Here is a 16,359-nt window from a genome sequence, read left to right on the forward strand (position 1 = left end):
TCTCCTTGCCTGGTTATATGCTGGACTACAACAGTGATTCTTCTTTGGAAAGTAAGTAAAACCTGGTTTTTAAACTGACATTAAATAACATCGAGGTTTGGGATTTCAAAGAACACTGACTGACATAATATTTATCTTATTTCTTTCTCAATAATTAAGACAGAAGAACTTGGTTTATTGCTTAATTAAAATACAATTGTTTGTTCTTGAAGCACAGTTAAATACGATAACTTCCCTTTATCTTAACAACCTACTCTATTCCGAAATTACTATGACTTTATTTCCTGAAAGTGAACAAAATGGACTCGAAATCCTGAAAACCAGAATAAATTTGAAATGATGAATACCGTGGGACCCACAGATTTACAGGGGCTTAAAGAAAACACTGTCGCTTGTGCAAATTTGTCTTAATGTCTAAATCGTTGACTGAGGGATATATAAATACATATATACTTATATACATACATACATACTTTGGCGTTCTTAGGTATCAAGTGCATGACAGACGCCTATTTGAGACTTGAATAATTTTTCAAAAGCCAGCCTACCTTGCCTTTCTTCTATACAAACTATAAAGAGATCATGAGTTTTGGTTTTTTTATTTTCATGCAAAATCTCAAATTTCTGCCTTCACCTGCCTCCTAGTCTATAGAGATTGAGAGAGACTGAGAGGGGTTCAGGAATAGACAGGCTGAGCTTCCAAAGGCCACAGCTTCACCTCACAGTGTCTCTAAGCAAAACAGGCCCCCCCAACAACCAAGCTGAGGCAGGCCGCGAAGCGGTCACCATAGGAACTGGGCTCAACCACGAACTCCCCTGAAACTTTGGCAAGCTTTGCTCCTGGAACCCATCCCACCCGGCGGACTCCCCGGGACGCAGCCGCCCAAGCAGCGATGCCCACCCCGGGGCCACCGACAGCCTCTCCCCCACCCTCTTGCAGCCGCCCCGGAGTGGCTCTTCTCTAGCCCAGCGCACCTCCGCGGCTTCTCCCTGGAGCTCCGCAGCCCTCCCCAGGCCTCCCAGGCCGCCGTCCTCCCCGGAGCTCATCCCGGCCACTGAAGGGCCTTCGGCCCTGCGGAACATCCAGCCCCACCCCGGCCTCCATCCTCCGCCCCTGTCTCCTCCTTCCCGCTCCCTGGGCCCCGCCCCGGCGGAGGCGGGCGCTCCGTAGGGCGGCCCGGGAAGAGGGCGGGAGCGGTTAGCTCCCGACTGGCCGACGCCCCGCCCTCACGCTCTGTACCTGAGCGGGGCTCTGCTTCCACCTCCCCGGCGCCTCCGCTCCACTTCCGTACGGCGCGCCCTAGCCCCCGTGCGCACGCGTACCTGGCTCGACACGCCCTCTCGCGGGGACTACGGATCGTGCGCGCGCACCCGAGCGAGCACGTAGCGACGTGGACAGCTGCCCGCCCGCCTCTCAGGGCTCCGACTGGACGCCTTTTCCTGGCCCATCCGCGCTGCGCAAGCGCACGGCCATGCAGCGCCATGGTGGCCGACCCGTGCGTCCCGTCTCCTAGTAACCATCCTCCAGCCCGCGGCGGCTGCCGCAACGTGCATGCGCGGTGACTCCCTCCCTGCCCCCTCCCAATCGCTGGAGGACCTGCTGCGGTCCCAGGAACCCCAGGCGTTCGTCGCTAAGGGAGGCGGTTGCTCCCTAGAGCTGCTCCGGTGCGCAGCCAAGGTCGGAAAGCTATGCTGTGGGAGCCTTCCGGTGGGGTGCCCTATTGCAGCTTCCCGGCGGGAGCCGATCTTTCCCGGTGAGCGTGGCACCTGGCCACCGGTCTCTTGGGTCAGGATGGACCTCGGAAATGTCAGACCCAGCAATCATCTACCCCATGCCAGGCTGGTATTTCTTCTCTATATGCCAGTCTTCTCTAGCAAGCCTGGCGATGAAAACCAAGAAAGGATATAAACCTCGTGAGATGTTAAATACTCTATCTGAAGTTTTTACCCCAAGTTTGGCTCCTACCAGTGAGCAGATTTGGGCCTTCTGTTCTTATCCGATGTGGTAGGTTTGGCTATCCAACTGCGATAAAATGGCATCTTGAATCTCTTTAAATGCAAAGAAATGAGCACCGCGCTATGCTATCATTGTTTTTTACAGTTTAGCATGCAAGACATTTTGTCTCACTGCTTTGCGAGTGCGTAACCGCTTCTACCCATCTTAGCCGGAAGCTTTTTTTTTAACCCTGTCTGTTTTTACTTATTTTATTAGAACGCAAAGTAAATAGGTTTCCTTGTGGCATTTGAGTTCAGAATTTGTTTCTGTTGTTCCTCCTGCCCTTTTTCTCCCATCTCCCCTCTTGCCGGTTCACTCCAGTGGTCCCTGTCTGCTTTCCAGTTACAGTGTTCTGTTATCCCCTAACCACTCTTCCCCACCACCACCTTGCAGTTTCATGAACTATACCCACACACCCTACTTATACGTATATACCCCCTACTTAATACGTTTAAAGCTAGAATCGGCGTGCAAGAAAGAACATAATGGCATTTGACTTCATGAGTGTGGGTTATCTCATTTCAAATAATTTCCAAATCCATTTTTCTGCAGATTTCATGACTTCATTTTTCTTTATAGTTGAGTAAAGTTTCATCGTGTATGTATAATGTTTCCACTATTGATTTATCTGTTCAGGTCGAGGCAGGATCCATTTCCTGGCTATTGTGAATAGCGTAGCAGTAAACATGAATGTTCAAGTGTCCCTGTGGTAGTGTATGAAGACCTCTGGGCACGTCAGAAGCAGTAAGGCTGAGTCAGTTTGCATGCCCTCCAGCACTGTAAAAGGGCTCATCACATCCTTGCCAGCACTTGTAATTTGTTTTCACAATGATAGCTATTCTGATTTGGGGTGAGGTAGAACCCTAATTTGCATTGTCCTGGTGGCTAATGCTGTTCAGCACTTTTCAGAACATTTACTGGTTATATATGTTTCTTCTTTTGAGAATGGCCCATTTCATTAGCCCGTTTATTGATTGTCATTTTTATCTGGGGGGGGTCTTTGTAAATTTTTTTATTTTATGTGTACTATAGGTTTGTCCCATAAAAAGCACCCTTGGTTAGAGTTAACCTCAGCCACAATTCTTCAACTGAAAACTCTTTTCTGGTGCCAAGCTTTCTGGTAGATATTTGTAATGAGAGTGCTTGGGAGGTAGAAGCAGGAGGATCAGGAATTCAAAGCCAGTATCATCTCCAGTGAGTTCAAAGTCAGCCTGAACTACATGCACTGGGCTACATGAGACCCAGTTTCAAAAGCAGAAAGAAAGAAGAGAGAGGGGAGGGGAGGAGGGAGGGGGAGGGATGGGAAAGGAGAGAAGGAAAGGGAAGGAAAGAAAAGCAAGCAAGCAAGAAAGGTTGGGGCTGGAAAGATGGCCCAGTGGTTCAGAGCACTGGCTGCTGCTCTTCTACAGGACCCAAGTTCAAGTCCTAGCATCAATAAGGTGACTCATAACCCTTTAATTCCAGTTCCATAGGATCTGCTGCACTCTTCTGGTTTCCACAGGCACTACATGCACACAGTGCACACATACATGCAGGCAGAACATTCATACACATAAAATAAAATAAGTTTCAATAAAGTTAGAATTGTATTTTTTATTGCTGAAAGTTTGATATTTAAAAAAAAGTCTTCCATTATAAAACATATCCTGTCTAAACTGGCCAGTGATAGTTCACGCCTTTAATCCCAGTACTCAGGAGACAGAGGCAGGTGGATCTCTGAGTCTAAGGCCAGCCTGGTCTGCAGAACAAGTTCCAGGACAGCTGAGGCTGACTTAGAATCCTGTGGGAACAGATGCAAGAGTGATACACCTGGATCTCATGGTGTTTCTTAAGTGTTTTGAGGCCCCAGTACTGACTTCCACAATGGCTACACCAGTGTCCATTCCTGCTAGCGATGAGAAAGGACTCCTCTTCTCACCTCTTCAGCCTCATTTGTTACCATTTGTTTTCTTGACAATAGATGGGCAAGATAGAATCACAACAAAGTTGTAATTTGAATTTTCCTGATAGCTAAGGACATTTGATGATTATTTACTTAACCTAGTAGTAATGAATTGAAAGTTTTTATTAGCAAGGATTATAGATAGGACTAAGAGAAGTTGAGAAGCTCAATTATTTTTCTGAAAAGAAATAAATATAAAATCAAGAAAATCCCTCTTTAAAAAAAAAAACTTTTGGAGCCTGGAGAGGCAGATCAGCAGTTACGAGCACTTGTTCTTTTAGAGAACCTGGCTTTAGTTTCTAGCACCAACATGGTGACTCATAACTCCAGTTCCAGGGGATCCAATGCCCTCTGCTAGCCTCTGTGGGCACCAGGCATGTGGTACACATACAGCCTGGAGTCACAGGAACCACAAGTGGACAGTGAGAACTGACTCTCACAAGTTGTTCTCAGTAGGTCTCTGACTTAGACGTGTACACGTGCACACTGGAGCACCCATACCCCAGCGAGGGGGAGAGGGAGAGGGAGAGGAAGAGAGAGAGAGAGAAGTTTTTGAAGATCTTCAAAGAGATCAATCAATAGATCCTTTATTCCTTCCCAAAAAGAAAATGTAAAGAAATGTAAAGGGGGCTGGAGAGACGGCTCATCACGTAAGAGTACTGTTCTTGGAGAGAATGTGTGCTTTGGGTACCTACACTGGGCGGTGTAAAAGGATCTGGGCTCACTGGGCACTGCACTTACATGCACAAATCTACACACAGACACATAATTATGAATAAAAAAATCTTTTGCTAAAATAAAGATGCAATCACTGGAGGACAGAGTGTGGTCCTGTTCTCACAACCGGAAAAGAATTGCCCTCAAAAAGAGATCGCCGAGAAATTGTGGGAGTTCCTACCGAGGTCACTTGTTACTGATTTTCTTTCAGTTGGAGAAACATTCCCACTACTTAAGAGGGGTCCTCACACTCCCCTAGCATTTGCCCAGAGGTCCCGATAGGAATTTTGCTGAGCAAAGCTGCAACTCATCCACCTGCTGGGCTTCTGGATCAAGATAGATGCAGAAGCGAATGATCACTTAATGCTGGTTGCTGAGAAGAGCAGGGTGGGGCCCCGTGACTTGGTTATTTCAAAACACCAAAAAAATAAAGTTTAGAAGACATAAACCAAGAAAACTTAATAAGAAAGGGAGGAACTGACCCAAGGTGGAGTCCCAGGGGCTTTGTGAAGGAAAACAATGGCCTGGTAATGACAGATTTGGAATGAAGTCGTCTGGACATTTTACCAACAAGACCAAAAGTTGCTTTTGATTAGAAGACGTGTTCAATGTAGCCAAAGCCCATTAGGAAGCCTAACAAAAAGAAGGAAGGGAGGACAGGCCCTTCTGAATCCAAGGTGGATTTCAGTGGGCTCTATCCTATCCCTGTCAAACACCACAGCTATTTTTTACTAAATTTCTGATGTTAAAACACTTTACTGTAATTATAATAAACTTTTTAGCAAGCAATTGGGGGGGGGAGGAGGGGCGGGTCTAAGTAAAACATAACTACGTCACACCTCTTTAGTCGAGTACCTTGATACACTGCACTTGCATTTGGGGAGTTTGCCATGGAGCCCTCCACCTTCTTACCTGTTCTTTGAGAGAGCTTTGCTGACTACCTTGTAGGAAAGCACTGTAAGTCACCTGCTTCAGAAGCACTCCACACCATGAGCCCTTTTCTGACAGGCTGCCTTCATTTCAGAGTTAGGGAGTAGTTCTTCCTGATTCGAATCGAATAGTTTGTCTTGTGGTAGCTATCATTTTATAACGATATCTTGTGGGAGAAAAGCTCAGCCTATATCCGTTGTCAAGATATCACATGGTATTGTCCCAAGTGATGATGGCTGTAGGGCAGACTACTTTGTATCTGGACACGTGGTGACTTGTAACAGTTTATACAGTACAGGAGTTTCTCTTGTTGTCTGCTTGCTTGGGTCATTGTTTGGTTTCGGTTTTGTTTGATGCTGGGGGAGTGAATAGGAGGCATGGAACATGCTAAGCCTGTAACTCTACCACTGAGTTCCACCTCCTGTTTTGAACATGTTCTTGTATGCTAATATTTAATGACTGTGTCTTTTGTCTCACTGCACTATTTCCTTAATATTAACTAAAGGATAGAGAAAAAGGCATCTTGGGATGGGAGAGGAACAATATTTTATAAATCAGACCAATGCTAAAGAAATGAATCTTCTTTAGTTGCTAAAAAAAATAAAAAAATAAAAAAATGAATCTTGAGCCTAGTATTAAAAGATATCTAAATGGAATGTACTTCTTTTTATCTTTCACAAAACATAATTCCCTTTTTTCTCTTTTTATTTTAATTATATATATATATATATATGCCCTATATGGCTGTCTCGTGCCCATGGAGGACAGAAGAGGACCTTAGACTGGTGTTACAGGTGTGCGGCGCCATATGGGATAATTGACCTGAGGCAAGAACTCTCATTCTGAATTTGGGTGACATCATTCTATTGGCTGGGGTCCCAGACGGAATGAAAAGACTGTAAGAGAGGTGTGAACATTCATTGCTTTCTGCTTCCTGACCACTAACGCAGTGAGACCAGCTGCCTCCTACTTCATGGTACCTGATACCCTTAAACTGTAATCCCCAGTAAACAGATTCTTCTGAATCAGGTTCCTTCTGTCAGATATTTTGTCAAAGCAATAAGTGATGTAACAAATTCACCTAATTCAGAGTCATTCTCGGTGCTGGGGATATGGCAAAGCACCCACTGCCTTCATTTCATGGTGGTGCCGGGGAGACACAGTTAATCAACAGTTACATACAATACAAGCTGTGATGTGAAGAGGAAAGCAAAGTACTCATAGAACCACGACAGCAGCTATCGTGTGTGTGATTTTAATGGTCACAACTAGGAAGGCTTCTCTGGAGGTGGCATAACTTCAGTTAAGTGGTTATCCAAACAGCTAATGACAGTAGTCGGTCCCAATGAAGCAGAGCAGGATATAGTGAGGGACAGATGTGAGATGTGACCAAGAAAAGGAGGCGGGTAGATGCATTGAGATTTCCCAGAGGGATGAGAGAACTCAGTACTGGAGTTTTGGATAGACTTGAGTTTTCAACAATGGGATGGAGCTCAGTTTTTCATTTGGATGCTCTTAAGTCCTGCTCTTCATTACACCATATTGTGTAAAACTGTGGTGGTGTTCCCCCGCCCCCCCAAGACTGATTTGTCTGGAGAGACTCCATTTTATAGGCAACTTTGACTCTTTTGGGGAGATGACTGCATTTGAGTGAACATATGATCTATACCGTCTGTCTTGCACCCCCAGAAGCATAGACTAAGAAATTACTTATTCCTGGAAGTAGACAGGGAGCCAGCCACCCGATAGATATATCAAGGTGGACTGGCTTGAGAAGAGCACACAGCTGTATTGAAATCCTATCAGAGGGCTGTAAGGTGGGCCCAGCAGATAAGGCACATGCCACCAAGCCTGATCAGTTTGAGTTTGGTCCCCAGAGCCCATCTGATGGAAAGATAGAGCCAACTCCTGCATGTTGCCCTCTGACCTCCATAGCATACACACGTAAAAAATTAGGTAGAAACATAATGAAACACCAGAAAAACTGTGTCTGAGAACATATTAGATACATAGGCCATGGAAATTGGACCCCACAGGGGGCTGAGACCTATGACTGTAATGCCAATCGACGGCCCCACTATCCTGCTGTCTGACCATCCAGTGTGGGTCTTTGTGAGAACCTGACAACTCCCGGCTCTCCCAGGGGCTTCAGCTCTGCCTTGTCCTGGCTTGTTAACACAGGCTACTCAAATTACCTGTCTGCTTGCTTACCTAGACTTGCATCTATCTATCCACCCATTTGTTCTTATGGACCAGGTCCTGCCCTTTCACCTCTGCAGCTGGACTCAACTGTACAGCTCTGACCCCATAGCCTGACTCTACAGCAGCAGCCACATCCTTTTCCAAAGACTTAAGCTGGTTTTGTATCTTATAGCTATAGACTCCTTTGCCTTTCTGTCAGTTTCTATCTTTGGACTCCCGGGTCTCTTTGAAATGACTTAAAACTCCTTGTTTCTTTAACCCTTTGTAGTCATTCTGTGTAATGGCTATTCCTGGTGGTCAACTTGACTATATCTGGAATGAACTACAATCCAGAATAGGAAGGCTCACCTGTGACCCAGATCATGAAGCTGGGAGATACAAGTTTCTAACCCAGATCTTGGCAAGGAGATCTTGAGGCATAGTGGCTATGAATCCCAGAAGACTAAGGCAAGGAGATCTCTGAGTTCAAGGTCAGCCTGGGACAAAACAAGTCCCAGATCCAGGCGTGGTGGTAGACACTTTCAATCTGGGCCACACCTTCTGCTGGAGACCTACAGAAAGACATTGGAAGGAGGATTAGCTCTCTTCACCTGCTTGCACTTACTTGCCAGCACAACTATTGGAATCTACTAGCCTTGTGGGACTGAGCAACTTCTAGATCCTGGGGACTTTCTATTCACAGCTGACCATTGTTGGGGAGATGGACTAGACTGGACTGTAAGTCATCATAATAAATTCCTTTACTATGGAGAGACTATCCATAAGTTCTGTGACTCTAGAGAACCCTGACTACTACATTCTGTAACCTCCATATATGCATACATATAGATTGATTTGTGTGTGATCTCAGTCTTAATATGGTGATTAACATTTAAATAAAAGAACCTGGGCTGAGCCCTGTGCTAATGCCTTTAATCCCAGCGTTTGGAAGGCAGAGGCAGAAAGATCTCTGTGAGGCCAGTCTGGTCTATATGGCGAGTTCCAGGCAAGGCTGACTTACAGGGTGAGATCCTAGCTCACACACAAATAGAAGTTTTAAGAAGAGCAGACAGCACAGGCCATGGTGGAGCACACCTTTAATTTCAGCACTCCAGAAGCAGAAGCAGGTGGATCTCTGTGCATTCAAGGCCAGCCTGGTCTACAAAATGAGTTCCAAGACAGCCAAGGCTACACAGAGTAGCCCCTGTCTTGGGGGAGGGGGTGGGGGAGGAGGAGACAGAATAAGATGCAGGAAAGGAGAATTGCCATCACCAGAGGACTATAAAGCATATTTGTCATTGGAAATTCCAATAGAGAAGCTGAAGAAGTAGAAAAAGAGGGTAACTGGCCAAAGGACAGACATCCTAGAGCAGAGAGTGGAGACCTGTGAAGGAGGATCATTTGAAGGAAATTAAAAAATAAAACAAACAAACAAAAAATAGAACAACAAAAAACCCCGTCCCATCTCAGATTTCAAATACAATTTAGAAGCAGACTACTAATTTAGTAGCCCTACTAAGGGCAATACTATCTGTGGGGCTATTTTGATAACTAGCAAAATTCCTACAATGACGAATGGAACAAACAGTATCCCTTCCCACCCTCATAATACCATCCAGTCGAAGACTGACCTCATCAAAGTTGCAGTAACAGACAGGAGTCCTGTGTGGTGCAGCTAGTTTATATGCCCTGGATTAATCTGTTCATTTACCGTATTAATAGTACCAAACCGAACACGAGTGCTTCTTACTCCAGGAGGCGAGGCTGGAGGGCTTCCATTCTAACTGGAGGAGGAGAGACTGGTTTCTGTGGAAGAGCGAGGAATGACCACAGATTCTTGGGGCTCTGCTCATCAAGAAGTGGGTCCGTGATCTCGCTCCTTAACTCTGGCTTTGCTGTTCCTGAAGCCGCGTAAGAATGTGGTTGAAGTGCTGCTTCCAACTGCCTTGACTCGAACGGTCCCAGCAGCTAAACAGCCCCTGCCTGAGTGTGAACAGACCATTTTGGACCGCACAGTTTAAACATGGAAAGGATGAATCTAATTTTAACATGGAAAGGATGAATCTAATTTTAAATGCATTGACCTGAAGAAACTAACCTTAAAAATACTTGCTTCTACTTGAGGCTTGGCCACGACCACCCCGGGGGTGTGGCTTATCCAGGGGGCGGACTTTGTGGGGCGTGGCCTCTTGGGGGCGGATCTCTTGGGCGTGGCTGGAGAGGAACCCCCAGCAACTGCGTCTCGAGGGCTGAGGGCTCTGTGTCCCACGTGTGTTGATTGAGCTTTGATTTGCAGAAAAAGTTGCTGCAGGCGCGACCGGAAGTGGCAGGTGGGTGAAGCCGGAAGTAGATCCAGTGACTTCTTTGCGGGCTGTAGAGGCGCAGGCGGAGCAGGAGTGGGTGGTGCGGAGAGCACGCGTGCGTGCCTTGGGCCCCTCTTGCTGATACTGAAAACTGCAGATTACACTGGTGCTCCGGACGCCGTAATTTCATGATTAGGAACAGCTGATTTCTAATACGGCGGAGGGTAAACTAAACAAGACATTCAGTGCTAGTCGCGTGCCTGCTCAGGAAGAGTAAAACTTGCTTCAGTTCATAATCACTTCCAGGCTAGGATCGCATTGTTAGGAGGGTAGCGAATAGTTTCGGTAAAGCCTTGTGAGGAAGGTGGGTCTGTAGTTTGGTCTTGCTTTGCTCTCTGTCAGGGAGAAACACGTGTGGGCAGTGCAGAAGTGTCTCCCAGAACATGGAACTAAGAGCCTCCTGAGAAAAAAATTATAACACCAGCAATGAAGATGAAAGCAGAGAGCTGGGGGTGGATTGCTCGGCGGTACCGTTCAAACCTAGACTGAGCCAGTTCCATCCCTTGCTCAGCTAAAGCCTTTAAAATAGAGTTTAGTTGGGTGTATCAACCACATCCCAGACCAGGCGCCATACCGAGGAGTAGGTGGCCTATACAAAACAAACTCCACGTTTGTTTGTTTGTTTAATGAAATTTTTGTTCCTTTTATTTGGGCTTTTTTTTTTTTTTGTCTCGTTGATCTTTTACTTATTTTGACTTTAGTTTTCATAGTTTTTTGCTTTTTTTTTTTCTTTGTTTTTTCAAGACAGGGTTTCTCTGAGTAGCCCTGGCTGTCCTGGAACTCACTCTGTAGACCAGGCTGGCCTCGAACTCAGAAATCTGCCTCCCAAGTGCAGGGATTAAAAGCGTTGGGCCACCACCGCCCGGCAGGTTTTTAAAGAAAGTACATAAAGTTGGGAGGTGGTGGGATCTGAGAAAATGGGGAAGGGAAGGAACGTGATCAAAATACATTGTATAAAAAATTTTTCGCCGGGCGGTGGTGGCTCACGCCTTTAATCCCAGCACTTGGGAGGCAGAGGCAGGCGGATTTCTGAGTTCGAGGCCAGCTTGGTCTACAGAGTGAGTTCCAGGATAGCCAAGGCTACACAGAGAAACCCTGTCTCGAAAAAACAAACAAACAAACAAACAAAAACAACAAAAAAAACTTTTTTTTCTAGAAAAGTAAAATATGAGTGTGGTGCACTATGCAAAGTGATTTTGTAGAAGCAGAGTTGTACCAGGCTTTCAAAAGCTAGACTGTTTCATTTAGTCAGGACTCAGTCAGCTACAGAAGAGAAACACTGTCTCAGAGGGTGTATGTGCAGGCCTTCAACCCAGAAGCAGAGGCAAGTGGATCTCTATGAGATCAAGGTCAGCCTGGTCTACAGAGGTACTTTCAGGACATCCAGGGCTATACACACACCCTGTCTGGGGGTGGGGAGATTATGTGTTCTGCTAACTAAAATAATTTGTGACACATTGTAATCATTTAGTCTAACTGCTTAATCTTGACTCATATGCAACTATTTTAATGAGGCCTAGATTAAAAGTCCTATTTAAACATGACTCAGATTTCCAGTGTTCTCTATTCTGGCAATGTGTTTTCCTTCCCTGTCACTCTTATCACCTTTATGTAGTTCACTGATGAATCCTCACTGCCAAGGACAAAGCATGCCTTATTGTAAATGCAGAATTTGTCAGCAGTTTTGGCTGATTAATTGTGGACCATAGTTAATGTATCAAGGTAAATCCCAGTTTGACATATCTTTTAGGAATCCTTGTACACTCGAAAGAAGACATGTTAAACTGTCACAAAAAAAAAAAAATGGATTGGAAGAGAAGACCCTGTAATCACAATTATTTCAGTTCATGTCTTGTGCTCTTGAATTCAATTAAAGGCAATTGGATCAGATAGAGATTTAACTACTGGTCTAAAGCTATTCAGTTAGTTGCAAGGCAAGCATTAAAATGTAAAAGCAACTATTTTACCTTAACCTCTATATATGGTTGGTTTTTTTTTTTTTTTTTTGGTTTTTTCAAGACAGGGTTTCTCTGTATAGCCCTGGATGTCCTGGAACTCACTCTGTAGACCAGGCTGGCCTCGAACTCAGAAATCCACCTGCCTCTGCCTCCCAAGTGCTGGGATTAAATGTGTGCACCACCACCACCTGTAATGTTAACATACCTTAGGAGAGGATGTCACAAGGTCTTTTTCAAATCCCAACTGCAATGGACACATTCTAGTTTATTAGTATCCAAGACGTCGTGAAACCTATTCCTCAATGTTTCTCCCTCGGATCACCCAGGAAGAGGACCTTTGGCCAGTGAGCCTCCACAATCACTAAGCTTCAGGTTGAGTAAGAGACTCTGCCTCAAAGAATATTGTAGAGAATGAGAGAAGAGGACTTCTGGACATAAAGACCTCTGACCTGTGCATGCACAAATGTGTGCTTGCACAAACACACACACATACACACACTCAGACTAAAAATAAATTTAATAATACGTTAAAGCCAGAAAGGCAGTGTATGTCTATATTCTAGTTGAAGCTAGGGCAAAAAGACTATTTGAACCCAGGGATTCAAGGTCAGATGGACAGCATAGTGAAGTCCCATCTCAGGGAGCAGAAAATGATTGAAATAACAGTACCATTACACTTTCAAGGGAAATACGTGTGTGTAAAGGTGTGTACACATGAACAGAAGCGAAAATGGTTATTTATACTAAAATGTTAATTATCTCTAGGTGGTAGGATTCTGGATTCTTTCATTTTTCTGGGTTTTTTTTTGTTTTATTTTTTATTTTTTTTTTTTTGCTAATTTATTTTTTCTCAATGAAAATGAATTGTGAATTCAAAATAGTTTATTTGGCTTTGCTGTACATTACTTAATGTGTTTACTCCATACCATTTACTTCAGTTTAGTTGAAATTATCTGAAGTTTATCTTCATTGATTTCCTTTGGTCACTCTATTAAAGAGCTGTCAAAGACGAAGGGTAAAGATGAAAATAAGGTCTGGACCCTTTGATAAATTTTGTATAATTACCAAATAGCTAAAGAATATAATTTTCTTTTTTTTTATTGAATGAACTTATCTTCTTTTGTCTTGTTTTTTAAAAGCATGCTAATTCCATTTTCAATGAAGAATTGCTTCCGATTACTTTGTCAGCACAAGGTCCCAACGGCTGGCTTTAAAAGCCCACCCACACATGGGCTCATTTTACAGTCGCTCTCCAATGATGTGTATGAAAATCTGGCTATAGAAGACTGGATCCACGACCACATACATCTAGAAGGCAAGCCGATTCTTTTCCTTTGGAGAAATTTTCCTTCTGTCGTCATCGGTAGGCATCAGAATCCATGGCAGGAATGTAACCTCCCTCTGATGAGACAGGAAGGAATAAAACTGGCTCGGAGGAAGAGTGGAGGAGGAACAGTGTACCATGACATGGGTAACATCAACTTCACCTTCTTTACCACCAAAACCAAGTATGACAGAATGGAAAATCTGAAACTAATCGTGAGAGCTCTGAATGCTGTCCAACCCCAGCTGGACGTGCAGCCTACGAAAAAATTTGACTTGTTACTCGATGGGCAGTTTAAAATCTCAGGAACTGCATCAAAGATCGGCCGGACTGCCGCGTACCACCACTGCACCTTGTTATGTAGCACCAACAGGACAGCTCTGTCTTCCTCGCTGAGGAGCCCATACCGCGGGATAAAGAGCAACGCCACTCCAAGCATCCCTGCCACCGTCAAAAACCTTCTGGAAAGAGATTCCACACTGACCTGTGAAGTTCTGATGAGTGCTGTGGCTGCAGAGTACGCGGCCCATCATCAAATTGATGATCACGTTAACCTAATAAACCCTGCAGATGAGACGATGTTTCCTGGAATAAACAGCAAAGTCAAGGAACTGCAAAGTTGGGAGTGGGTATACGGCAGGACTCCTAAGTTTACCGTGGACACCACGTTTCATGTGCCGTATGAGCAGGCGCATTTGGAAATCCAAGTGTTCATGGATGTAAAGAACGGACGAATCGAAACCTGCGATATAAAGGCACCCGATCACTGGCTGCCACTGGAAATAGGTGACAAATTAAACTCAAGTTTCATTGGCAGCAAATTCTGCCCCATTGAAACCACCCTACTAACAAATATATTACTGAGAACATGTCCGGACGACCATCACTTACAGAGTAAATGGAACATTCTGTGTGAAAAAATCAGGGGAATAATGTGACTCTAATAACTTTGTTTACACTGGCACTTTCAGTGAGAAAAAACTTTAAATTACAATTTACTTTATGTCTTTTTAAAAAAAGAAATAGGGGGCGAGATGGGTTAGAGAGCTGACTGCTCTTTCGAAGGTCCTGAGTTCAATTCCCAGCAACGACATGGTGGCTCACAACCTCCTGTAATGAGATCTGACGCCCTCTCTGGTATGTCTGAAGACAGCTACAGTGAATTACACACCAGAGCGAGCGGGGCCGTCCTGAGTTCAATTCCCAGCAACCACATGATGGCTCACGGCCATCTGTACAGCTACAGTGTACTCATACACATAAAATAAATAAATCTTCAAAAAGGAAATAGGGATATCTGTTTCAACCTGTTTTGGTCTTGAGGTAGCCTGTTCCTACTTTCCACTCCTCAGCTTTTGTCACAAACTTTGACTGATAATCTGTTAAGAGTTTTGGTCCTCAGAAATGAGCCTTTCAGAGCCTCGTCTTCTTTCATTTCTCCTCTCATTAAAGTTCAGAGAAGAAACTGTCCTTTTCCTTAAGGCTGTCTCTCTACCTGGATTTTGTTCTCTCCTGCTTGTACCATTGGTGGGCGGGGGTATTGTTGTTTTGTTTTAAAAAAAAAATGGGGTGTTAGAGTTTCTGTAGCTGTGATAAAACATGACAACCAAAAGCAACTTGGGGAGGAAAGGGTTTATTTCATCTTGCAGTTCCACACCACAGTCCATCCCTGAAGGAAGTCAGGAATTCGAGGTTAAAAACTGATGTAGAGGCCTTGCAGGGAGGCTGCTGCTCATTGGCTTGCCTAGCCTGCTCTCTTATAGTCCTCAGGACCAGCAGCCCAGTGGTGGCTCTGCCCACAGTGAGCTGGGCCCTCATCAACCATAACTCAAGAAAGTACACCACACTTGTCTACAGTCCATCTGGGGACGTGGGGGAGGGACATTTTTCTCAATTAAGGTTCCTTCTTCCAAAATGATTATGGCTTGTGTCCAGTTGACATAAAACTACTCAGTACACGGTGTCAACATGCAGCCCTCATCAGTGTAGAACCTGGTATTTAGACCAGGATGGCCTCAGACTCCGAGATCTGCATGCTTCTAACTCCTGAGTACTAGGATTTAAGCTGTGCACCCCCATGACCAATGATTCATAAATGTATTGCCTTACATCTGGCTTTTCTATTGGGTCTTTAACCAGAGTCAGTCAGCATATCCTTTTCCCCAAACTGAGATCCCATTCTACATATTTTTACTTTTCCAAGTTTTCACATTGTAAACTTTTTCATCATGTACCATCACTGTTAGCTGCTTCTTTTTGTTTTGTTTTTGTTTGTTTGTTTGTTTGTTTGGAGACATGGTTCTCTATGTATCCCTGGCTGTCCTGGAAATCACTCTGTAGACCAGGCTGGCCTTGAACTCAGAAATCCACCTGCCTCTGCCTCCCAAGTGCTGGGATTAAAGGCATGAGCCACCACCGCCCAGCCTGTTAGCTGCTTCTTAACTCTACAAACTAATCCATTTTGCTCCTACAGCACTGCTAGGCACTTCACAGTATATTAAATTCTCATGAATATCGAAGAATCTTCTTTATCAATGTCATGCAAAGAATGCTCCTCAATTATCTCTTATTGGTTAATAAAAAGGTAAACAGCCAATGACTGGGCAGAGGAGATAGGAAGGCTGAACTACTGATGGGGCTAGGGGGTCTCCAGGGAGAAAGTCAGCAATCAGGAGGAATTGCTAAGGGAGTTCTCCACGAGTACAGTCAGCTACAGCAAAGAGAACCAAGGAGAGACTAAATACAAGTAACTTGGGGACTAGATCTCCGACTCATTATCGGAGCTAGCCAGGTTAGGAAAAAACTGCCAGTTTTAAATTTCATCCTATAGATAACTTAAGCATAAATTTAAAGAGTGCCCATTAGGAGCTGGGTGTAATAGCATGCATCTGAGTCTAAGCACTCAAGGGTTGAAGCAGAAAAAGTGCTATCCAGAGACCAGCCTTTGC

General features: G+C 44.6%; 2 protein-coding genes across 5 annotated transcripts in view; one reads left to right on the top strand and one right to left on the bottom strand.

The window, feature by feature from the left end:
- The window catches only part of Tsga10 (testis specific 10), a 108,861-nt gene extending 107,766 nt beyond the window's left edge, over positions 1-1,095 (bottom strand). Inside the window, exon 1 of the mRNA XM_031368970.1 lies at positions 976-1,095. Within this exon, the coding sequence (XP_031224830.1) occupies positions 976-1,083 (108 nt within the window). The 5' untranslated portion in view covers positions 1,084-1,095. The remainder of the gene's footprint in view (positions 1-975) is intronic.
- A 307-nt stretch (positions 1,096-1,402) lies between these two features.
- Lipt1 (lipoyltransferase 1) lies at positions 1,403-14,506 on the top strand. Of its 4 annotated transcripts, none has more exons than XM_031367251.1 (2): positions 1,403-1,754; positions 13,227-14,506. In XM_031367251.1, exons 1-2 carry the CDS (start codon positions 1,690-1,692, stop codon positions 14,347-14,349), a joined length of 1,188 nt encoding a protein of 395 aa, XP_031223111.1. In that variant the 5' UTR covers positions 1,403-1,689; the 3' UTR covers positions 14,350-14,506. The 4 variants fall into 4 exon arrangements, with proteins under 4 accessions (XP_031223111.1, XP_031223113.1, XP_031223112.1 ...); XM_031367253.1 differs by having other exon boundaries at positions 1,403-1,678; XM_031367252.1 differs by lacking the exon at positions 1,403-1,754 and adding an exon at positions 9,433-10,096.
- The last annotated feature ends 1,853 nt before the right edge of the window (positions 14,507-16,359 follow it).

Source organism: Mastomys coucha, unplaced genomic scaffold (genome assembly GCF_008632895.1).
Source record: "Mastomys coucha isolate ucsf_1 unplaced genomic scaffold, UCSF_Mcou_1 pScaffold14, whole genome shotgun sequence".
NCBI lineage: Eukaryota > Metazoa > Chordata > Mammalia > Rodentia > Muridae > Mastomys > Mastomys coucha.